Below are 26,127 nucleotides of genomic sequence, written 5' to 3'. Positions count from 1 at the left end.
CTTGTTTCAGGGTTCATTATTTGTTGAAGTCAGCATTCATAATAAGTGTCCTATTCCTTCGATTGCTTGCATTCTGATATAAGAGAGCAGGAGGTATACGCAAGTCAGCAGTAGCTCACAGTCGATCTTGTTTATTCTGCAAGTACTTCTTCCGTGTGGTCACAGTGCGCATTATGTGTGAAACAAGCAACAGACATATTGCAAATAAATGTTTGTATGTAATTAGGTCACTCAGAAAGGAAGGTTTTCTCAGGTAGAGATAGATCGACTTTTTAATACTTTAGGTTTGCCTAATTTTTAGTATGGACTCTCTATTTATGGGGCTTCCGACTCAGATCTGAAACAAATTCAGAATTGTTTAGACAGAGCTTAGAAAAGGAAATGTAGCTCAGACAAAGTAAATAATCTCAGAGAAATGAGATGTTAATATTTATAAGAAATGTCATTTCGACCCATCCCAACCATTATGTACAATTTTACCGAAAAGAAATATAATATAACCTAAGGAAAAGCAGTAGCCATCACTCTCAAATAAATTCCAGTAGATTTAAGAACCCTTATGTAAATAGACTTATTTTTAAGTATAAATTGTAAACAGGATATTTTTAGCATTTTGGGGTTTTTTTGGGGGCGCTTTTCTATTTTAATGTTTTAGCTGTTTAATGTTTGTAACTTAAAGGAACAGTCCACCGTACTTCCATAATGAAATATGCTCTTATCTGAATTGAGACGAGCTGCTCCGTACCTCTCCGAGCTTTGCGCGACCTCCCAGTCAGTCAGACGCAGTCAGACGCGCTGTCACTCCTGTTAGCAATGTAGCTAGGCTCAGTATGGCCAATGGTATTTTTTGGGGCTGTAGTTAGATGCGACCAAACTCTTCCGCGTTTTTCCTGTTTACATAGGTTTATATGACCAGTGATATGAAACAAGTTCAGTTACACAAATTGAAACGTAGCGATTTTCTATGCTATGGAAAGTCCGCACTATAATGACAGGCGTACTAACACCTTCTGCGCACTTCGGCAGCGCATTGATACGGAGCTCAGATATCAATGCGCTGCCGAAGCGCGCAGAAGGTGTTAGTACGCCTGTCATTATAGTGCGGACTTTCCATAGCATAGAAAATCGCTACGTTTCAATTTGTGTAACTGAACTTGTTTCATATCACTGGTCATATAAACCTATGTAAACAGGAAAAATGCGGAAGAGTTTGGTCGCATCTAACTACAGCCCCAAAAAATACCATTGGCCATACTGAGCCTAGCTACATTGCTAACAGGAGTGACAGCGCATCTGATTGCGTCTGACTGACTGGGAAGTCGCGCAAAGCTCGGACAGGTACGGAGCAGCTCGTCTCAATTCAGGTAAGAGCATATTTCATTATGGAAGTACGGTGGACTGTTCCTTTAAGATATGTGTCTTTATCTTAAGAAAAATAATAGATTATTATTATTATTATTATTATTATTATTATTATTATCAGACAATTTAACTGGAAATCATCATGTTACGCAGGCAGAGGGCCTCGTTCACAACATCTTGGCTATTATCGTCGCCATCAGGTTTTCTAGGCGTTTGAAAGCTCGATATTATACTCGGAAGTCAAGCATCTGCATGAAACCGAATGACATTTCACACCATCATGAGCTGATCAGAAGGGTCTGGAGCTATTCTGTTTTTCCAGTTGAGTAGTTTTGAAAAAGTATTCAAGACAGAGAGAGAAGCAATGGGAACTCTGGCGAAAGAATGAGGTACAGCAGGAGATTTCTTCCTAAATGGGTTGACCTATTTATTTAAAGGGCAGGTTGTAGAACTTGAAGCTCATGAAGTGAATTATGGGGTGGATATGATCCATCCATTATCTGTAGCCACTTATCCTATACAGAGTCGTGGGCAAGCTGGAGCCTATCCCAGCTGACTACGGGCGAAAGGCGGGGTACACCCTAGACAAGTTGCCAGGTCATCACAGGGCTGACACATAGACACAGACAACCATTCACACTCACATTCACACCTATGGTCAATTTAGAGTCACCAGTTAACCTAACCTGCATGTCTTTGGACTGTGGGGGAAACCGGAGCACCCGGAGGAAACCCACGCGGACACGGGGAGAACATGCAAACTCCGCACAGAAAGGCCCCCGTCGGCCACTGGGCTCGAACCCGGACCTTCTTGCTGTGAGGTGACAGCGCTAACCACTACACCACCGTGCCACCACGCATATGATCATGAACTTCATATAGCAAATTATGATGGGGAAAAAGTGTTCTTGAAGTTTTTCCTTGTTTGCTTTTTCAATATATTATGCCTCAAAAACAACATATAGTTGTCTCGTTTTTAATTTGTAAGGATTTTTTGTCTTCACTACGGGTTTTTGTGAGGGCTTATACGGCTGGACTCTGAAATGGATTGCCCGGTATGCGATTACTATGGGTGAAGGAATGTCTTTGAAAAGCATCACTCCTTGTTGGCCAACTAAGTGTTCCTTTGAGATTTGCCTAAAAACAGTCAAATGCATACATGTGAAAAGTGAATCATTTTTGAGTCGTCATACTGTGAATGTTTGTGAACTCACACAGATTGTTTGTTTTCTTGTGTTTGCTGTTGCAGTTTCGATGTGGAAAATGGACCCTCTGCAGGATGCAGTCCTCTGGATCCACATGCCTCCCCGGGATCGGGGCTCATCCTGCACCCCAACTTCTCCCAAACCGGACACAACCAGCGGCGAGAGTCCTTCCTGTACCGCTCAGACAGCGACTACGACCTCTCGCCCAAATCCATGTCCCGCAACTCCTCTGTCACCTCAGAGCTGTGAGTTATCGTAGTAATAATAATAATAATAATAATAATAATGATAATAATAATAATGTGGGGAAAATTATTCATTGGAAACTTTGTGGCAAATACTAGTTGGAAAGAAAGGAAAAATGGTACGCACATGAGCCAGAGAGTGTTTTAGAAAATGAAGATGTCAAGCTATTATGGGATATAAATGTGCAGTATGACCATGTGATAGAAGCCAGAAGACCGGACATTGTGGTGATTGAAAAGAAGGGCAAAAAAAGTGTACAAGATTAATGATATTGCAATCCCAGGTGATTCCAGAGTCCAGAAGGAAATTGAGAAAATAGAGAAACATCAAGATCTCAGGAGAGAAATAGATAGACTTTGGCAGATAAGAGGTTATGGTCATCCCAATGGTAATAAGTGCACTCGGCTGTGTAACTAATGACTTCAGCAAATGGGTAGAAAATCTTGGAATTAAAATGGCAGCATCGACGTTATAGAAGACAACAGTGCTTGTAACAGCAAGAACACTGAGAAGAGTGCTGGAAACTTGATCGTGGAAAAAAAAAATGAACACCCAGGACCCTTGGTCATTTGTTATGACCCGCTCCTTGGCTAAAATCAGCAAAGACCAGCCTGTGAAGAGAAAAAAAAAAATGTCTCACAAAGCACAACAATAATTCATCTCATCTCATTATCTGTAGCCGCTTTATCCTGTTCTACAGGGTCGCAGGCGAGCTGGAGCCTATCCCAGCTGACTACGGGCGAAAGGCGGGGTACACCCTGGACAAGTCGCCAGGTCATCACAGGGCTGACACATAGACACAGACAACCATTCACACTCACATTCACACCTACGGTCAATTTAGAGTCACCAGTTAACCTAACCTGCATGTCTTTGGACTGTGGGGGAAACCGGAGCACCCGGAGGAAACCCACGCGGACACGGGGAGAACATGCAAACTCCGCACAGAAAGGTCCTCGCCGGCCACGGGGCTCGAACCCAGGACCTTCTTGCTGTGAGGCGACAGTGCTAACCACTACACCACCGTGCCACCCCTACAACAATAATTATAAAAGTAATTCAAGAAACGTAGGACAAATGTAATACATCACACAAGCATGAAAAAACCCAGCTCAACAGGCCACTTTACATAACGTACTACTTTACATGCCATTATTTGTTAATAATTATCGTAAAATTGGCCTTTGCAATAAATGATGATGGAAAGCTACAATAAGTTGTACGGCCTTTCAGATTTTTCAAGTGTAGGTCATAAAAAGAATTTTCCCCGACACCCAATTATTTTTGTTTAGTGGACCGAAAGCTACTGAATTCGAATCTCATCTCATTCTCATTATCTCTAGCCGCTTTATCCTGTTCTACAGGGTCGCAGGCAAGCTGGAGCCTATCCCAGCTGACTATGGGCGAAAGGCGGGGTACACCCTGGACAAGTCGCCAGGTCATCACAGGGCTGACACATAGACACAGACAACCATTCACACTCACATTCACACCTACGGTCAATTTAGAGTCACCAGTTAACCTAACCTGCATGTCTTTGGACTGTGGGGGAAACCGGAGCACCCGGAGGAAACCCACGCGGACACGGGGAGAACATGCAAACTCCTCACAGAAAGGCCCTCGCCGGCCCCGGGGCTTGAACCCAGGACCTTCTTGCTGTGAGGCGACAGCGCTAACCACTACACCACCGTGCCGCCTGAACTCGAATCTCAGACTTCCAATTTTATTGTTGTTGTTTTTATTTATTTATTTGTATTTTTTAATAGAACAATTAATGAATTTAGAACCACGTGTCCCTAAATTCTCCGCTATTTTTTCCTGCTTCACCATGACATGGTATTATTCAAGATACTACGTCATGCATGACATGGTGGGCTTTCCCCATTCGCGCAAGGCATTGTGGGATACAAATTTGAAACAGGAGAGAAAAATGGAGGACGTGAGTGTGCGAATGAAACGTGAAAGACCGACGAGAAAAACAGAACGCGAGAAGAAAATACATTCTGTTATATACGAAGGAAAGGAAACGCAGGACCAAACTAGTAAATATCGGCAGTCAGCGAGCACCTCGGTGTGGTCAGCTGTTCGTTTAGGGACAGAATGATGGAACTGTCAGTGCACGGTCAAAGGTAAACCTGCGCATGCGCAGACACACGGACTTCCTCTGTCTGCTTGACTGCACAAAGCCAGTGATTTCATGCACATTATTTACTCGGGAATGCCCTCAAATTAAATAATTTCCCAGCCACAGAATGGCCTGTTTTTTTTTTAGATAGTACAGAAATAAACATACATCACAATGACCAAATTTCAGACAGACCTAAATATCACAGATTTTGTGAAATCGAAAGGCCGTCTACTTTTAAATGGTTTTATTGTACCAGTATGCTCTGAACATCCCAATGCTTTAGCAAAACTCAAACGTTGCATTGAAAAAAAAAATCTAAGTGAAAATATATTGATTATGGGCAAATTTCTCTCATGTTTCTTTTTATGAGATTATTTCTCAAAGATATGATTATTCAGCTTGTTTCTAGATCTTTTTGTTCATTTTGTTTTATATCTTCGCATTCTGTTTGGCACATAATTTTGCTCCTTTATAGAAATAAATGGAAAGCCAATAGAACCAGACTATTTCATGCTTGAAATTATTAAACATTTTGAGAAATAGGCTTAATAGTTGTTAGATATTTGGTTGATTGTAACCCTGTAATAGGAAACACTAGATAAGTTTTACTCTATTCAAGATCTTTTCACTTAGGCCCAGTTTACACGGGGACGGTCTGAAACAAAAACGCAAAAGTCCGTTTTCGTTCTCACTTTTTTCCGCGTCTACACGACCGTTTTCAAGGAGGAAATCTGCGTCTATACGGTGACGCATAAATGTGTGGAATTCAATTGGATGTGCATGCCAGGCGGCTACGTGGTGCTGTGAAAGACCTCCGCTATGTCTGTACGCCTGCGCAACGTCTTCCGTCTTGTCTGATCTGCACATCTGCGCCGCGAAAACTTTGACTACTCTGGCTATGGTAAGTAAGAAAGTAAGTAAAAAAGTAAGAGCATGCTATACCCGCCTCTGTTCATTAACGGTATATGTGCAGATTCGGTATAGATGTTCGAAGGACTCCTGGACGTTTATTAAAGCTGCCAGAGCAGCTTGAAGGTCTGTTGGATCGATGTAATCAGACATGCTCTTACTTTTTTACTTACTTTCTTACTTCCCGGGCTGGCATGTACAGTATATGACATATGTATGACGTAAATGCGTACCCAACGTGAGCAGATCCGAGCAGAGTTTCGCGTATTGGGTAGTTTAGACGGATATGCAACGGGGGCTGTTTTTAATTTATCCACTCTGGAAGGCGTTTTCAATTTTTTCCGTTTTTCAGCCTTGGAAACGCCGTCCCCGTGTAGACGAAAGGCACTTCCGATAAAATATTTAGTCGTTTTTACCCGACAGCATCCTCGTGTAAACGGGCCCTTAGTTTAGTTTAGCTTAGTTTATTGTTTTTTGTTAACAGGGACCGTGCACAGCCCAGCTGTTGCACCAGAGTTTGCAAGAAGCTCATTTTTTAACTGTCGTCCCTGGGCAGGCAGTGTAAAAGCACATACAAAACAGTACAATACAGACAATCCAAAACAACAGTTAACCACAACAACGAGCAATATTTACAACAATACAGTATCACATATAAACATCATACAAGACATACATTACATGGTCACAGCGATCGGTTCCACACAAGCCCTGCATCCAAAATCGCTCACTACTCATTATATAGTGAGTTTGCCATTTTGTAGTGCTGTCCAAATGTATAGTGAGAATTATTACACCCTATATAGTGCACTCAAAGTATCCCACAATGCATCATGTAAAGTAGTGTACAACCGATGGTCACTAACCAAGCAATATACTGTATACCATCATGCATTGCAGTCACGTTGAAAGAAAAAAAAAGTGCGTTGGGGCGAACAGATGGAGGAAGAAACACGTTACAAACCGACATTCAAGTATAATTAATGGGCGGCACGGTGGTGTAGTGGTTAGCACGGTTGTCTCATAGCAAGAAGGTTCTGGGTTTGCATGTTCTCCCCGTGTCTGCGTGGGTTTCCTCCGGGTGCTCTGGTTTCCCCCACAGTCCAAAGACATGCGGTTAGGTTAATATGGGACGGCCTTGGGCTGAGGTGCCCTTGAGCAAGGCGCCTAACTCCCAACTGCTCCCTGGGCGCTGTTAGCATGGCTGCCCACTGCTCTGGGTATGTGTGTGTGTGCTCATTGCTCATGTGTGTGTGCAAGTGTGTGTAACAAGATGGGGTAAATGCAGAGAGGAATTTCACAAGTGTGTGATGAATAAACCACTTCTTCTTCTTAAATATAGTAGGAGAAGAGAAAATAAGCTAAAATAGAATAAGACAGATAAAATACAAGAATAAAAGTGAGGAATTAATCAAAAGCCTCAAATCTGATTAAAAGGCAGCGGCAAAGAAGAAAGGATTCAGGCTTGATTTAAAAGAACTGAAAGATGCAGCAGGCACAAAGTACTTTGTATTTATTAATGTAGGAAATACGCTCAGTACAATATGGATTTATTACAAAAATACACGCATGTATTTATTATTTTGAAAACCCACCAGCCGACTGATCTGGCACGTTTTAATTGCGCAACAGTAATGACGTAAATACCAGCTTGACGGAGTAGTGTCCGAAAGTGCTTTTTTTTTTTCATTTTATTTTACCAATTAGCTCACTATATAGTCCTCTATATAGAATTCCCTAGATAGTGAGTAGGGAGTAGTGAACGAGTGAGTGATTTCAGACACAGGGCAAGATCAATGATCACATGATTGATTTGTCTTGGGCCATATTTTAAGTGTTGTTTTAAAAATACTAAAACGTGCAATTTCTGATAAGGGAATACATTTTCATTTTTCAGCTGCTCTGACTGAAAATGCTGAAGGCAGTTTTCCTGAATTTGGCCGAACAGTCATTTCTCACTGATGCCCTGGAGACCCTGGCATTGTCTCTGCAGAATGACGCACAGTTTTTTTGGGCAGTGGTGGAGCAAGATCATGAATTAATATAAACATTCAGCACATATCTGCAAAAAAAGGAATATATCAAAAGTCAGAAGATTATGCTTTTGAATAATGCTGCAATGGTTGTAGTTCCTGGGTTTTGGGTTTTGTTTTTATCAAAAATTTTCAGATTGTTTGTAAAGGGTGCGTACAGTGGTGCTTGAAAGTTTGTGAACCCTTTAGAATTTTCTATATTTCTGCATAAATAGGACCTAAAACATCATCAGATTTTCACCCAAGTCCTAAAAGTAGATAAAGAGAACCCAGTTAAACAAATGAGACAAAAATATTAAACTTGGTCATTTATTTATTGAGGAAAATGATCCAATATTACATATCTGTGAGTGGCAAAAGTATGTGAACCTCTAGGATTAGCAGTTAATTTGAAGGTGAAATTAGAGTCGGGTGTTTTCAATCAGTGGGATGACAATCAGGTGTGAGTGGGCACCCTGTTTTATTTAAAGAACAGGGATCTATCAAAGTCTGATCTTCACAACACGTTTGTGGAAGTGTATCATGGCACGAACAAAGGAGATTTCTGAGGATCTCAGAAAAAGCGTTGTTGATGCTCATCAGGCTGGAAAAGGTTACAAAACCATCTCTAAAGAGTTTGGACTCCACCAATCCACAGTCAGACAGATTGTGTACAAATGGAGGAAATTCAAGACCATTGTTACCCTCCCCAGGAGTGGTCGATCAACAAAGATCACTCCAAGAGCAAGGCGTGTAATAGTCGGCAAGATCACAAAGGACCCCAGGGTAACTTCTAAGCAACTGAAGGCCTCTCTCACATTGGTTAATGTTCATGTATGCTGTATAAATGGGAATAAAAAAATATATTTTTGAGAGTTAAAATCGACCGCAAAGTTGGCATTCGAGCTGCCCCACTGAACCAGCCATGCCCGAGTGCATGATGTCACAGCAGGAACCGGTTTTAAGGCCGAGGCCTTTGACAGCTATAAACCAAAGTCATCTAAATAAAAATTTATGGTGAAAGTAAGAAATACTGTTACTGACTTGCTCAGCTAAGACTGATTTGACTTCAATGATTGTGGGTTGACTCTCATTAAAACAGGGTAGGTGTTATAACTTATGCATTGTAGGTGGCTGATAAATGATATCTTAGACCCCCACCTCTGTTCAGTGATGGCCGTTCCAGGTTGACAAAAATGGCTTCTTTAACTCCTCGCTCATACCAACGATCCTCTCTGGCTAAAATGTGTACGCTGCAATCCTGAAATGAGTTTCCTTTGTTGTTAAGATGAAGATAGACAGCAGAGTCCTGGCCTGAGGAACTGGCTCTCCTGTGTTGAGCCATGTGCCTGTGAAGCGGTTGTTTTGTTGAGTCTAAGACTCAGATGAAACCATGGTTTCCTATGATGTCACTTCTCTATTCACCTGCCTTCCCACCACAGAAGCAGTCGAATCTGTTAGAAAATGACTCCTTCAAGACAGCACCTTACTGGATAGAACAAACCTCACCACGGACCAGATTTGCACCCTGCTTGACCTCTGCCTGACCACCTACTATTTTCAGTTTAATGAAAGTTTCTACAGACAGAAGCATGGATGCACCATGGGCTCACCAGTGTCCCCTATTGTGGCCAATCTATACATGGAGGAAGTAGAAAATAAAGCTTTGACCACTTTTTCAGGAGTTGCTCCCAGCCACTGGTTCAATATGTGGATGACACCTGGGTTAAAATCAAAACTCATGAAGTGGAAGCCTCTCTAAGCTAATGCAGTGGATATCAACATCAATTTCACTCGGGAGGACGTCAGTGGGAATAATCTAGCCTTCTTGGATTGTGATGTACACATTAGACAAGACAGAAGCCTTAGCATCGAGGTCTACCGGAAGCCCGCACACACAGACCAGTACCTACTCTTCGACTCACACCACCCACTGGAACACAAATTGGGGGTCATTAGGACCTTGCAACACAGGGCTCAGAACATTCCTACAATGGTAGCGGGAAAAGAGAAGGAGCAAAATCACATCAAGAAAGCACTTCAGAACTGCGGGTATCTCAACTGGGCTTTCTTCAAGAGCAGAAAAAGGAACATAACAGACAAGGAAGATAACAGGAACAAACGCAAGAACATTGTCATTCCCTACATTTCTGGTCTATCTGAGAAACTCAGGAGGATCTTCTACAAACACAACATTCCAGTACACTTCAGACCCAGCAACACCCTGAAGCAGATCGTTGGTATGAGCGAGGATATAAAGAAGCCATTTTTGTCAACATGGAACGGCCATCACTGAACAGAGGTGGTGTCTAAGACACCATTTATCAGCCACCTACAATGCAGTCCTTGGCACACTTCCCAGACAACTGAATGCACACCAAAACCCAGCTGTTTTCAGTGACTCACAGGAGGACAGAGAGAACCAACAACCCACTGATCACCCCAACGATTCTCTAGGCCGTTCACACCCAGCCCCCAGTGACCCACACCAACAGGATGACTCAACGATACCTTAGGATTGCTTTTCATCCATGAGAGGATAAATACCTGATACTCCCTATTAGTCAGACAGAACTGAAGAAGCCTTTCGGATGAGAGGTGAAACGTCTTCAAGAATCTTCAAGCAAGTCCAGTTGCTCTCTTTTACCACCCACAGTTTACTATGACCTGGATGACTGAGAATCTTCACAAACGTGTGAAATAAATAAATGAGCAAGTATAATATTTTTGTCTCATTTGTTTAACTGGGTTCTCTTTATCTACTTTTAGGACTTGTGTGAAAATCTGATGATGTTTTAGGTCATATTTATGCAGAAATATAGAAAATTCTGAAGGGTTCACAAACTTTCAAGCACCACTGTATATATGTCCATCAGTGAGGGCAGCTGTGTCCATATAATGTCTTGTGCCAACTTCCTGACTCTCTCCAGAGCCTTTTTGTCAGCCATGGTGCAGCTCTTAAACCACACCAAGATGTCGTGGGTGATGATGCGTTCCACAGAACATTTGTAAAAGGACATTTTTGGGACAGGTTGACTTTTCTCAGTGACCTCAAAAAGTAGAGTCTCTGCTGTGCTTTTTTCACAAGAGCAGTGATGTTAATAGTCCATGTGAGGTCCTGAGAGATACATATTCCCAAGAATCTGAAGTCACTGACCCTCTCCACAATGTCCCCTTTGATGTAGAGAGGGGCAGATTCCTCCCTCTTCCTCCGAAAATCTATCACCAACTCCTTTGTTTTCGAGGAGTTGAGTACCAGGTTGTTGTCAGAACACCAAGCAGTGAGTTTCTGGACATCATCCTTGTAGGCAGTCTCGTCGTTATGTATCAGTCCTACCACAGTAGTGTCATCCGCGAACTTAATAATGATGATGCTGTCATGGACAGGTGTACAGCCATGGGTGTATAGGGTGTATAGCAAAGGACTCAATACACAGCCTTGGGGGACAACAGTGCTGAGGGCCAGGACTGAGGAGTGGTGGAAGCCCAGCCTAACTGACTGTGGACGGTCCTTGATCCATCTGCAGATGTGATGGCTGACATCCAGACTGTAAAGTTTGGACATCATTCTGCTGGGCATGATGGTATTAAAAGCAGAACTGAAGTCCACGAACAACGTTCTTATATATGAGCCGGGACGTTCCACATGTATCAACACGCTGTGGAGGGCTGTGTTGATTGCATCTCCTGTCGACCTGTTGGATCTGTATGCAAATTGATGCTGATCTAAACTGGGAGGAAGAGAGGCTTTGATGTGGTTTAGCACCAGCCTTTCAAAGCACTTCGAGGTAAGAGCCACAGGTCTGTAGTCAGAGAGGCTGCTGACAGATGGTTTCTTAGGGATGGGCACAATGGTGGCAGATTTGAAGCAGTACAGTAGGACAGAGAGAGGTTGAATATAAAAGTAAATACCCCTATACCTCTTTGTCTATAGCTCAATAAAAAAATTTCAAACATACATTTAGAAAAAGAAAAAAACCCTAATTATATTTCAAAAAGTACAGAACTCCTAAAGGGACGCATGTTTAAAAAAATAATGATAATAAGTTTATCGTCTCTGGTGCACATGTTGTCTGTTAATTAACCCCGCCGACAGTAGTCGGAGGGGTTATTATTTTCACCTGCGTCAGTCTGTGTGTGTGTGTGTGTATCTGTCTGTCTGTCTGTCTGTCTGTCTGTGTGTCTGCAAGATATCTCAAGAACCAATGGATCGATTTGGACCAAATTTTGTACGTGTTGCCAATCACCCAGGAAGGAAACCATTAAATTTTGGAAGTCAAAGGTCAAGGTCATGGCAGAACTTCGAAATTTTCACCCAATGTATTTTAATAGGGAAAAGGCGGGGTTTGCACTCGTTAGAGTGTCCCTGTCTAGTTGATTTTACAATATCTTCTGGTACATTTTGTGTCAGATATCCCTCTTTCTTACCGTATATGTGACCCCTCACCGAATCCAGGGACATGTCGGCCGAAACGAATCCGAGATAATCACAAAAGAAGCATTTTTTTTTTAAATTTGTGATTTTTGTTTTTTTCCATCATGTGCAAGTTGAGATCTTGAAGAATGCAATCAGTATTTCAGATAATAGATTGTTTTGTTGGAAAAGCATACATTTTTTGTTGCAAATTGTCTCGTTTTTGTCAGGACTGTAGCCTGCTGGGGGGTGTGGGTAAATTACCATATGGGCCATTCGTCGTCGTCGTCGAGAGTGTCATCGGCGCTTGGCGAACCATATCATGCCACGTTTCCCTCTGTCTTGCCAAGACCCAGATGTCTGCAGGGGTGAGATCAAAGTTCTTGAGGAATGTTTTCCTCTGACCTCCCCGGGCTTTCTTTCCCACGATCCTTCCACTGAGGCTGAGATCTTCAAGTGCTTGTTTTCTCACACAGTGGCCAAGAAACTTGAGCTGCCGTTGATCAATCATACAGAGTAGCTCGCGCTCCATACCAACCCATCGGAGGACCTCTTCGTTTGTAACGTGGTCCACGTATGAAATGCGAAGCATCCTGCGGTAAAACCACATCTCTGCTGCCTCAATATTTCTACGAGTCTCAGTGGTGAACGTCCATGATTCACAGCCGTACAGAAGAATTGACCATACATAGGACTTGAGCAGCTGGATTTTGATCTTCATCGAGAGCTTGCGATCAGTGAAGATCGAGTGCATGTTGCTAAAAGCGTCCTTCCCTATTCCAATTCGTCTACGGATTTCTTTCTTACATCGCGCATCCGAGGTGACAATGGCACCAAGATAATTGAACGAGGATACTTGGTCAATAGAGTTGTTTCCATGGCGTAGCTGGCACGTTGGTGGGATCTCTGATTTCGAAATGACCATGGTTTTTGTCTTCTTTGTGTTGACATTAAGACCAAGGCGCTGGCTGGCATCAACCGTAACATCGAAGAGGGACTGGAGCTCTTCCTCGGACCAAGCCAGCAGGACGATATCGTCAGCGTATCTGAGATTGTTTATCTTGACGCCGTTGATAATAATGCCTTCAGGTCTTTCTTCAAGCTCGCGTAGGATCATTTCTGAATAAAGATTAAAGAGGTCCGCGGACATGACACAGCCTTGTCGTACTCCTCGTTTGATTTTGAACCAGTTCGTTGTGCTGCAAGGGAGACGGACGGCCGCTAGTTGATCACGATATACCGACTGTACAATGCGGAAGTCCTTGTCATCTACTTGGATACTGATGAGCATCTTGAACAGTTCAGAGTGGCGCACCTTGTCGAAAGCCTTTTGATAGTCAATAAAGCAGAGATGGATGTCCTTCTGGTGCTGGATGGCTCTCTCAGACAGCATTCTCAAGACAAAAATCGCGTTCCTTGTTCCTCTGTCTTTCATAAATCCGAACTGGGCCTCTGGTATTTCTGGAAGAAGCTTTCGTCTAATGCGCTGTAGGACAATTTTCAGCAATAGCTTCAGCATGTGCAACATGAGGCTGATTGTACGATGCTTGTCGCAGTCAAGTGTACCAGAGATTTTCGGCAGGGTCACAAAAATTGACTTGAGCATGTCCTGTGGAAAATTTCCTGTTTCATAAATCTGCATGAGAAGTTTCCACACAAGGTTGATGCCTTCCTCATCCAACGCTTTGAGCATCTCAGTGTATACGCCATCGGGTCCACTTGCTTTCCCAGGCTTCAACTGATGGAGAGCCCATCTTACTTCAGACTTCAGAATGGGCGGGCCTGTCACTGCGCACTCCAGGATGACCTCATCGCCTGGTTGGTTGTCGTCGAAGAGGTCCTGGATGTACTCTTCCCACCGAGTTGTCACCTCAGATGTTTCTTGTAGCACTCGGCCATCAGCTGCCTTGATGAGCCTAGAGGAGGGCATGGCTCGTTTTCCAACAATCTCGTTGATCTTCTTGAACATGTGTTTTGCGTTGAGGCTCAAATTCTCGACTTCTTGGCACTTCTCTTCTAACCACTTCTCTTTGGCTTGTTTGCATTTCCTCTTCACTTCCACATTGACTTGACGATATAGCACTGGATTAGACTTTGAAGCTCTACGTTTTTCCATGAGATCTTTGATTTCAGATGTGAACCACTTACTTGATGGTTTCTTTCTCTTCTCTTCTTTGGGGATGTTGCTTTCGGCCACCTCGATGATGGCACTTGTGACTGCATTCCAATGTTCAGAGACATCGGCTGGTGGAGGATCAGGCAGTTTGGCTACCACATAGTCGTTAAACTTCATCTTAATTTCTTGGTTGGACAGTAGGATGTCAAAGTTGAACTTTGATACCAGCTTTGGTTTCACAACCCGCTTGAGAGAAAGCTGGAACTTGACCACCACAGGATTGTGATCAGAGTCAATATCCGCACCTGGATACGTGCGGGCGTTCTTGATAGCATTCCTGAAACGAGAGTTTATCATTATGTAGTCGATTTGATTACGTGCTCTATCACCAGGACTAATCCAGGTGTAGAGTTGGCGAGGATGGTGGTAAAACCATGTGTTAATAATGACCATGCTGTTCTCTTTGCACCAGTCGATGAGAAGGTCTCCTCTTTCGTTTCGGTCGCCAAGCCCATAGGGTCCAACGATATCACCATCTCTTCCGGCGCCGACCTTTGCATTAAGGTCACCCGTGACAATCATGATCTCATTCGACTTGCAGGATGCGCGGAGCTCTTGTAACGATGCGTAGAAGGACTCTATTTCTTGGGTATCCGCCTCTGAGGTTGGTGCGTACACGACAATGATGTTTACGTTGAAGGGACTAGATTTCAATTTGACTAGAAACATTCGATTGTTTTTGGGCCAGAAGGAGAGCACGGATCTCGCGAAGTATTTTCCATGGACAAGCGCCACTCCGCGGTGATGGAAGTCCCCTCCAGAGAAGAGGATTCTTTTGTCTTCCTTGTAGAAATCACCTGCCTTAGGCCATCTGACTTCACATAGACCTAAGCACTCGATGTTCATCCTGTCCATCTCTAGCAGGAGGTTGTCCAGCTTTCCAGCTTGGTACAGCGTTTTGACGTTCCACATAGCAATCTTTGATATATGGGCCATTCACATGATGATTTAAGTCTTTTGTTTTTTTTTTCCGCGAATCAGCTGTATGATCCGAGCTGAGCGCATGGCTACTTAACTGCATACAGGCGTGTGATTTCACTATGGAATGAGTTACTAAACAGAGCGCAGAGGAGCTGACACACCGTGAAGCAAACAGACACACGGTATTTACATCGGAGATCACCATTTCTAGCAAAAAAACCCGCAACCTCGTTTTCCAGATTGAATGGAATACTTGAATGATCAGATGATACACGGATCGTTCTAGGATTACATTCCATCGGAGGCATTGGTGTGTGCAAGGCAACGTTTCTCTTTCTGATGGGGTAAGTTTATTAATCTAAGGCTGTGTGGTTATTTTTGCATGTAACGGAGAGTGTTGTGGTTTGGTTAAGCCTAGGTCACAACCGGACATACGATTTTTTTTGGCCGTGTGATTTTTGGCGTTTCCCAAATCGCTGCGTTTTTTTTTTTTTTTTTTTTCACGGAGAAAGACGCGCGTTGGCCGTAAGTTTGTCTTGCAACCTGAAAAAAACGCAAGTGCCTGTAGAGTTTGTTTGACATGACAAAGAACCTCTGCAGCCGGTCTGCGGCTCGAAAATCAGCACGTCACACACGCGCTCTCGTGCGTTTCATGCGCGCTCTCCGTGTGTTTCTTGCGTTTTTTGCATGTAGACCGGCCGTAGGAGCGCGTACTGTACGGCCGGTTGTGACCGAGGCTTTACATGAAACTAGTGTTGTGTTAGTTGTGTCATCATCGTGCTATCTTTCTTTCTTACGGTGTGAGTAATTTTTCAACCACAAAACGTTAAAGTATACTTTAGGACTTATTTTTGTACTTCATAATTGTGTTGGGCATACTTTGCATGGAAGGAAAATTGACGTGGTGATCTTTGTTTACATGAAAGTAGTATTGCGCTAGCTAGTAGGGGGTAGGGCTTTCCTTAATGTCATGCAAATGAGCACCATTATGTGCCCGCCCTACACCCAGAGTAGCTGAGATCGAAAACTTTGAGGGCGATTTTCTCCCTTTTCTGTTTTAAGAAGTATACACTTTCAAAAGGCCACACATTCTTCAAATATTGTCAGATCTCCACATGGAAGGCATCATTGGAAAGCTTAGAAACTGTACTTTCTGAATCTGTCAATAACTCAAAATGCCCCCGGGCCGACATGTGTCCCTGGATTCTGTGATCTGCCACATATCCACAATCACTGGATATGAGCAATCGTGTGCTCTGATTGGCTGCTCTACTACTAGGCTATCAGCTCATATACCGTGAGTAGAGAAAAACAAAATGGTGGAGCATGTGGCTGAATCAACCGAGGACGAAATAAAAATTCGAGAACAAAACCCCCAAAAATACAAAAAAGCAACAAAGTATGGAATGGAAGTATTTGATTGTAAGAACGTATCTTTTTTTTTTTCCAAAATTATTATTATTATTATTATTATTGCATTTTTTACAAATTGCTACTGTCATTTCTCTGGTTTGTTTACATTCTTCATCTTTAAATATTAAAATTTGTTGAATTTTTTTAGACTGGTTCAAAAGCTCAAATAAGTTGGAAAATTACATCACTGAAATGTCCAAGGAAGAATTAAATAAATGTCTAAAGCTGTTCTATACCTCAGCACGACAGTGAGGCGGCACTTTGTACAAAAAAAACCCAATAACAATAAAGTCAATTCATGCAGCCATCGATAGGTTTTGAAGAAGTCCGCCTAAGTGGGAATGATTTTGTCTGACCTTTTGACAAAGTTTTTATTTATCAAATTTGCAAAAGGTAAAAATGAAAATGCTCTGTTTCTCAAAATCCAGTAAGTGTGGATATAATAAAACAGTTATTCCACTCAGTCTTGTCGTACATGGCTTATAGCTGATCAGCTGGTGTACAACTCGATTTTGTGGAATGATTGTTAATTTTATATGGATACGAGTGTTTTAATGGGAAATACACCACTCGTATTTTTCATACGAGCTACATCCGGGACATGGAGATTCAAAACCGTGACATAAATCTCTGTCACTCGTGAGGAAATCAATGAAATGTTTTTGATAAATTTGCATACTTTTTGTTTGTGAATGTGTCGATATAATAAAAAGAAAATCACCTGATGGCTTGAGGGTATGAAGTTTATCTTCTTGTGTTGAAAAACTTGCATTTTTCATATGAAATACATTGTGGATCTGAGTGACACATTTAAATAATATTGGCTGGTGTTGAGTGGTATATCAGATGTATTCCATTCAGATAGCATGATAGTGAACTCGTCTTCGACTCATTCAATATCATGCTTGCTGAATAGAATACAGTATATCTGGTACACCACGTAAAAAGCTATTATTATTATTATAATACACTCTCTTTTCCCGTTTTTCGATGTCTGTTGGTATGTTTTTCTCTTGTAAATATGGGCGAGTTTTGGTAGCTTTTCGGGTGTTCAACACGTCTTTCTCTTTCCCGGCAAACAAAGAAATGCTTCTGCGCATACGCAGCAGAAAACTTTCTCATTGAATGTTCGCATCAGCTCCGACATGTGACGTCATGTTGTCTTGACAACCATGCAATATCTTAAACCATATTCAACGCATTGAATATTGCATGCTATCAAACCAAATGAATGAAACTCGCTAGAAGGGAATAGAACACGTTTTTATTCTATTGAAAAAGTGTCCTGTATGTGTAATAATTCCTGATATTTACCTCCGATGACGTCACTCCCAGCGTTTTCCCGCTGACTAGACATGCGTTGTCAAAATGGCGAACCAGTTCAAAATTAAAATTGTTTTGATTAACTTGCTTTTGTGTGTGTGTGTGTGTGTGTGAATATCATATAAAGAACATTACACAGTGGCATGAAGATATGAAGTTTATCTTCTCATGTTGAAAATCTCATCTCATTATCTCTAGCCGCTTTATCCTGTTCTACAGGGTCGCAGGCAAGCTGGAGCCTATCCCAGCTGACTACGGGCGAGAGGCGGGGTACACCCTGGACAAGTCGCCAGGTCATCACAGGGCTGACACATAGACACAGACAACCATTCACACTCACATTCACACCTACGGTCAATTTAGAGTCACCAGTTAACCTAACCTGCATGTCTTTGGACTGTGGGGGAAACCGGAGCACCCGGAGGAAACCCACACGGACATGGGGAGAACATGCAAACTCCGCACAGAAAGGCCCTCGCCGGCCACGGGGCTTGAACCCGGACCTTCTTGCTGTGAGGCGACAGCGCTAACCACTACACCACCGTGCCGCCCCTCATGTTGAAAATATTTTCACATATTCACTCATGAATATGTTCACCACTCGAAGATAAACTTCATATCTTCGTTCAACCATGTAATATCCTCTATGTACGGCCATTCTCATGTCAGAAATGCTCCACTGTATTTATGGAGTTCAGGCTTCTCTCAGGTAGTTTCAAGAAGTTTTTTTTTTGTTTTTAAGTTAAAAAAAAAAACGTATATCTCTTTAGGGGCTCCGTAGAAAAGCACGATTAATCTGATACAAAATGTTTCAAAGCTGTTTTTCATACATTGCTGGTTTGAGTCCTATGGCTGAAATTTTTGTAATGGCTCCAAAATAAATATACATTGCATTTTGCCAAAATATTTGCTTTATATTCCTCATTATAGTCATAAGATAAATATGTGCTTTAAACATTGCCAACTTCCCACAAACTCCCCAGTGATATTTTTGGTTAAATGATGATGATGTCTGCCTGTGCGTCTGGCTTCTTGTTCTTTTGATTATTTATACCCCTGCTCCGAGGGGGAGGGTAATACTGGTTTACCTCTGTCTGTCCATCCATCCGTATCTCCATCCATCCGAAACACCCTTTCTCTCAGCAGCCACAAATCATAGCCACTTGGTACCACAATTCAGCTTGGGTGTATGCTGTTTTCAGGTCTGTCCCACATCGACTTCCTGTTTACCGACTGAATGTATTTATGAAACGTATAGCGTGGGTTTACAAAATTTTTATAACACTTTTCTCAGCAACTACAAATCACAACTGCTTGATATTTGGTACCGAGCTTCAGCTTGGGGTTCTATACCGTGTATACCGTTTTCAGATCTGTCACACATCGACTTCCTGTTTACCGACTGAACGTATTTATGAAACATATAGCGTGGATTTTGACGCTATTTCAAGAAGCAAAATGCTATTTCAAAATGACAGTTTACCAGGATGCTATTTGAAATCCCTGGGGAGAACACACCTCTTTACTTACTTGTTTCAGGGTTCATTATTTGTTGAAGTCCACATTCATAATAAGTGTCCTATTCCTTCGATTGCTTGCATTCTGATATAAGCGAGATCGGGGGGATGCGTAAGTGAGCAGTAGCTCACAGCTGATCTTGTTTTACGTCTCTTCAAAACATTCAGCATCACGGTAAAACACAACAGACTTTCAGCAACGTGCTTAAAATTTGTGAAAGAAACGAAGCTACAGAAGCTTGAATTAGGTTGTATTAGGGGAAGGAATTGAGGACAGGCTGCAGCGTGTCTCACACCACCCCACATCCTCTGATGGCCTCAGCTGGCATTATGTTCAGCATATTTCTCCCTGACATCTTATTCACCAAATTACACACTGTAATTTTCACACTGTTTATGCAATGTGTAGTCACTGACGTAGTAAGTCATTAGCTGGCTCTGTAACATACTTCTACATTGAGACACTGTCATTCCTCACCTTACAATAATGACATTTACAGTATTGCTTCAGTAATGTGTTTTTGTTTTGATGAAATCTGACTTCAGAATGAAGTTATTATATCCTGTTTTGCTCACAGGCATGGGGATGACCTAATCGTCACACCTTTCGCTCAGGTAAACATGACTTTATCATTTGTTGTCGTAAGTGTGATTGCTCAGCAGTCAACGTGGACTTTTCTTATGTTCATGTTTACTTTTGTAGCATTAAACATATTTATTTAAACACTCACTCTGTCTGTGTCTAGGTTCTGGCTAGCCTTCGAAGTGTCAGGAATAATTTCACCGTGCTGACTAATGTACAGTGTACGTCAAACAAGTAAGTTATATTTGCTGTTTAAATGTGCTTTTAACATCTGATTTTTTTTTTTTTTTACAAAATATTGTTTAAAAAAACATTTTAACATTTTCTTCTCCATACATCATTCAACTCCATATAAATTTCATTCCACTCAAGATAAAATCTAACTCAAGAAAAATAAACTTTGCCCCTGAATGATTAGTCACACTTTTAAATCCATTGTTCTCATTTTTAATTTACAATTGATCAGTCTAAAAACTGACAGCTGTACAGGCTGTGCCAAAGGTAGGTATACACTATTTATTCATGATGTCTTTTTTGGTATTGAGTAGATAAACAGTCCTGATCATATCCTGTTTAGTCTCTGAGGTGCTGGAAATGTCTTCCATCGGTGTTCCTGGAACTGTGACACACACTAACACAGAATTCCTGGTTCAAATCAATGTCCAGAAATGCTTATGAGACGAACCCTTTTAGTTTGTCCACTGTGTCGGGCTTCCTTTCAAAACCCTTCTCCTTTACTACGTTCTAGAAAAAGAAGTCAGGTCAGGTGAGCGTGGCGTCCAGTCAGTGCTGCCGTGTCGCCTGATCCATCCCTTTAGCTCTGTACTGTCAAAGCAAAATTTGACTGAAAAATAATGAAATAATAAAGAGAAATAATGAATAAATACTGTATACCTACTTTTGGCCCACTGTGTATTATTATAATTATGCTTGATGAGAATTTTACTCCTTGTTATCCATATTTTATAGTATTTTATTGTCAGTAAACCCGGTTATCTCATTTATTTCTATGCATATTGCATTATTATTATTATTATTACTGGGGGGCAGCCATGACCTGAAGGTTAGAGAAGCAGCCTTAAAGGCCAATTTATGCTGACAACCCAGTCCTCGCAGATAGCGTCGCAGACAGTGTCTGCGTAACCCCCCCCACCTTTGCAGACGTTCTGCGCGCACCTCCCAAAAATTGTGACCACCGCAGAAGCCTCGCAGACAGCGCCGCAGACAAGAGGGCTCTGATTGGTCCACTCTACATCCGCTGTACACGCACTTCCGCTTCCCTACTTTCCCGGTTTGGTTTGTTTTCACGACCGGCATTTTTAAAAACAGAGCCAGTTCTTTGTCAGTGGAAACAGAAAACCCGTTTCCAAACTAAAGGCCTCTGCATGCTCTTGCGACAAGGCTTTCGCAGATAGCTTTTCGCAGACAGTTGTAATTTATCGTTGAGCGGGGAGTAATAGGCGTGCGCGATGTTATTCACTGGCACAACGCAAGGGGGCGCGAAGTCGCTAGGAGTAGTTGGTGGGTGTGGTTAGTGGAGTGTTTATCCTCCGGTTACTTATAATGACTAGAACTTTTTTTTTATAATGACTAGAACTGGAGTCGTATAGATGTACGTACTTCCTCAATCAACCGCTCTTCGTGCTGCTCCATCTTCGCTCGTGTTTTTAAAAATGCCGGTCGTGAAAACAAACCAAACCGGGAAAGTAGGGAAGCGGAAGTGCGTGTACAGCGGATGTAGAGTGGACCAATCAGAGCCCTCTTGTCTGCGGCGCTGTCTGCGAGGCTTCTGCAGTGGTCACAATTTTTGGGAGGTGCGCGCAGAGCGTCTGCGAAGGTGGGGGGGCTACGCAGACGCTGTCTGCGACGCTATCTGCGAGGACTGGGTTGTCAGCATAAATTGGCCTTTAGGCTCAAAGGGTCGCTGGTTTGATTCCCAGGACCGGCAGGAAAAATGTGAGGGGAGTTGAGTGAATGAATAACACTTTCCCCTCCCTCTGTATCATGGCTGAAGTACCCTTGAGCAAGGCACCTAACCCCCAGCTGCTCCCCGGGCGCTGTAGCATAACTGCCCATTGCTCTGGGTATGTGTGCGCTCATTGCTCACTTGTGTTCCATTACATTACAGGCATTTAGCTGACGCTGTTATCCGAAGCAACATACCTAGAGCAGCTTGAGGAGCAGTTGGGGGTTAGGGCACTTCTTCCATTCCTGCTGGTCCAGGGAATCAAACCAGCAACCTGTTGGTCCCAAAGCTGCTTCTCTAACCTTTAGGCCATGGGTTAAATGCAGAGGAGGAATGTTGCTGTGCTTGATTGTACATGTGACAAATAAAGGCTGCTTCTTCTTTTATTAAAAATACCATTTCAGATTAAGATTAAAGTCTATTTCTAAGCCCATTTTTAAATCTGAGCTTTCACGATTAGTGTTCAATGGCTTCATCTGCACTAGAATTGTGGAAGAATCTGTGATAACACTACACCATTGAATAACTTAACAGACTTATTCGACAAGCTGCTAAACTCGCTTAACTACATGGCAGCCCTTATTATTTTTTAAAAATATTTTAGTCTGGGTATTTAACAGAGGTGGACAAAGTACCCAACTTCATTACTTAAGTCAAAGTACAGATCCCACTGGTCAAATGTTTCTCCGATATAAGTGAAAGTTGTCCAGTCAAATTTTTACTTCAGTTACGTAAAGTACTTGCTTTTAAAAATACTTAAGTATTAAAAGTACATTTTCTGTCAACGCATTTCTGTATTCATGCACATATGAATCTGCCTGTGGAATCATGGTGGTTTAACATTAAGCTAGCTAGTTAGTGAAGCTCCACCTGACATGCTAGCAAACTCTTTTCAAACTCAAAATCATACTGGGTAGCTAACGCTACTAGAAAAGAAAGATTTCTACATTTTGTTTATTTGGCAAGATTCTGCTAAAACATTTCTGAAAGGACTTCAGATAAGTTAACGTTATTCATGTTGGCGTAACTCCGTTTTTACATGCTAACTAACAGTGTCCAAGTTAACTAGCTATTGTATGTGTTAACGTTAGCCGTGGACAAGGCTACGTCAACTTGGCGGGCAAATCCATAGAAAGTCATTTGACTAACCAGACTGCATAGCTATTGCAACATTATCGCTAGCTCTAAAAGCACAAACAACTTCACTGCAAGCTTTCTCTTGGAATAAAACGTTTGCATACTTCAATATGCTTCCACAGGTTGGATGGTGAGTTTTTGTAGGCTGTGACGTGCTCCGTTTTCGGCAAACATTTAAAACAAAACGAATCTTTATTCCTTTCAGAAAACTGAAACATGGGTTCTAGGTATGGCCATGGGTGCGTGCGTTCCCCAGAAGAACCACCTCCTTCCATTCTGCCATCAACTGATCATGTTAAATAACGCTGCTGAGAAATCACTGAACTTGATTTTATACAGTCTATGGACGTGACGTGACCCTAGTGATTACTGATCGGCTGTCTCGGTGTCACCTGCGAAAAAACCAATCACGTTTTAGAAAAGAAAAGAAATAAACATCCACTTTCAAAGCTGCTTCATAGTAACAAGTAACGAGGACCTTGATTAGAAATGTAGTGGAGTGAAAAGTACGATGTTTATCTTTCAAATGTAGTGAAGTTAAAGTCATAAGTTTCCAAAAAAAATAAATAAATACTCAAGTAAAGTACAGATACTCAAAAAGCGTACTTAAGTACAGCACTCAAGTAAATGTACTTCGTTACTGTCCACCTCTGGTATTTAAAATGCACCTTGCTTTCTGAACATGTTCATAGTGTGTACATATTAATCATGTTTCTGCAGTTGGAGAGTCCACAAGGTTTTAAACAATACTTACCTACATTTCACAAGTGCACATTTCTTCCAGACACAATGGCATTAGTCTGCATGAACCTACAGCAGCTGTCGGCCCTCGAACAAGCTGCAGTGTGTTTGCTGAAACACAAGAGGGCAGCGTGAGCACAGCATGGAGCTGCACTCAGCAACAAAGTGCACTGACCCAGTATGACATTTTCCTCATCCTCATCTTTCCACTTTGCACTCGACCACTTTAAAGACATTAATCGCCTGCTTGGGTCTTTTCCACGTGTCCGTCGTTTCCTCTCAGCAACACGTTTTTCCACCTGGAATCTGAGAGCGGAGGGAGAAAAGGCAATTCTTCACTTTTATTGAACACAGGGATTATTTTTCCCCTTGACTTACCACGAGCTACGTCATACCAATTAATACGCTCTGTTAGAGGCGTTTGTTGGGTTCGGCTCAAGTCTGTCACGTCCCGAGCCAGACAGATGGAGATCAGATCAATCTCACAGACTGGCTGTTCTTTCTGGAAATATTCAGGAAGGTCAGCCCCGTCTGAGAATATTGAAGGAAACACCATATAGCATTAACGATCTAGAACATATTCCTGTGTCTAAGCTATAAATAACTTATTTAAAGTACTACACATTGGACATTATTTCAGTTTGCTTTTTTTTAATAAAAGTGAGGTACTGTATTAGGTATAAAATTTGCCCTGATAATATTAAACACAGAGGCACACAAATGAATGTGATGGATTTATATGCTGTTAAATATATTAAATGTGCTGAAGCTTGCTGTTATATGCACACTTTTTTTCCATTTAGGAGATCACCGGCGACCACACAGCCCTCCCTCACCAGAGTCTGCCTGTCTGGTAAGCCATCACACTTTGTTATATTATGAATGTGTAAACCAGTCTGATTAACATTTCATGTGCTGAGACATTTCTTAAAACTTTGGCCGGCTTGCTTTTTCAAAATTCTCAATATTTTGTATCTTTGTATTAAATATTAGCAATATTTATATAAGCAGGCAGGCAATTGGGCATTTTTCCTACGTTGTGATCTTTCTCATGCGGTGTGTGTGTGTGTGTGTGTGTGTGTGTGTGTAAATAAGAGATGGATGAGAAGTAAAGAGACCTTAATCATTTCACATCACTTTGTTCCTCTCGGGTCAAAAGGGCATCGTTATACAAATATGATGGTTAGATTATATTAGATCGGATTAGATCAGATTCAGCAGTTTTGTCACTGCGTAGTTTCCAACAAAATGTAGTTTAGTATCTGATCAGCAATAATAGCAAAGTGCAGAGTAAGCAGATCTAAATATATCAATCTGAATGAATTATGAATGAATGATTCTTATGTGCAGTATATGTGTAGCCTAGTAAACTAGACCCACCCGCCTAGCGGCCAAAAATATTTTTGCCTAGCGAGTGGGTCTAGCCTCGCACCATATAAACAAAAACACCCCGGGCATCAAATCGTGCCCGCCAATCACAACGCAAGGTTTTTGTTTGGATTCTTTGGGCGGGCTTTTGCAGGAGTGACGACAAAGCTGCGCGACGCTGGAGAAAGCACAGCAGGAAAGATGGCTACGGCTAGTGAACAGCGCGCGTTTGACTCCGCTTTGGAATCAGTTTTAGAAGAATTAGACTTGGAGTTTTCATTGAAACATGAGCAGGAAGAGGCTCTCCGCTCATTCCTTTTCAAGAAGGACGTTTTCGCCGTTTTGCCGACCGGCTATGGCAAAAGTCTGATCTACCAGCTGGCTCCGCTCGTAGCCAAAAGGATGGGGCTAGTTTGTGCAGTACGAAGAATTAATAAACAGCTTTGAAACATTACTTTTTGATTGTTTCTTATTTTCCCGTTATTTTAAATTTAAGGGAAATTATTTCACCAAACACCACTAAATAAAAACTCTCAAAAACAGTTTAAGCAAACCCTTGAAAAACACTTGGGAAAAAAAATGAGTGTATGTGGTACAGACTCCAAACTTGTGGTCATTATCTCCAAACTTCTTAATATCTAGAACCTGTTTATTAATTAATACGCATTTTGAAAAATTTATTTCAAGGCCTCCCCCACTGCTTTCT

At 42.0% G+C, this 26,127-nt stretch overlaps 1 protein-coding gene across 8 annotated transcripts in view; it reads left to right on the top strand.

Annotated features, from left to right (window-relative positions):
• Positions 1–26,127, top strand: part of pde4ba (phosphodiesterase 4B, cAMP-specific a) — a 466,048-nt gene that overhangs the window by 341,822 nt on the left and 98,099 nt on the right. For 5 of the 8 annotated variants that reach the window (XM_060919903.1, XM_060919905.1, XM_060919907.1 and 2 more), the window contains 5 exons: positions 2,612–2,812; positions 20,205–20,241; positions 20,373–20,443; positions 24,097–24,231; positions 24,857–24,906. In XM_060919903.1, coding sequence (XP_060775886.1) covers positions 2,612–2,812; positions 20,205–20,241; positions 20,373–20,443; positions 24,097–24,231; positions 24,857–24,906 — 494 coding nt within the window. The remainder of the gene's footprint in view (positions 1–2,611; positions 2,813–20,204; positions 20,242–20,372; positions 20,444–24,096; positions 24,232–24,856; positions 24,907–26,127) is intronic. The other 3 variants (XM_060919906.1, XM_060919908.1, XM_060919910.1) reach the window with 1 other exon arrangement.

Source organism: Neoarius graeffei, chromosome 4 (assembly GCF_027579695.1).
Source record: "Neoarius graeffei isolate fNeoGra1 chromosome 4, fNeoGra1.pri, whole genome shotgun sequence".
NCBI classification, from domain to species: domain Eukaryota; kingdom Metazoa; phylum Chordata; class Actinopteri; order Siluriformes; family Ariidae; genus Neoarius; species Neoarius graeffei.
This window is presented reverse-complemented; position numbering and strand designations above follow the sequence as displayed.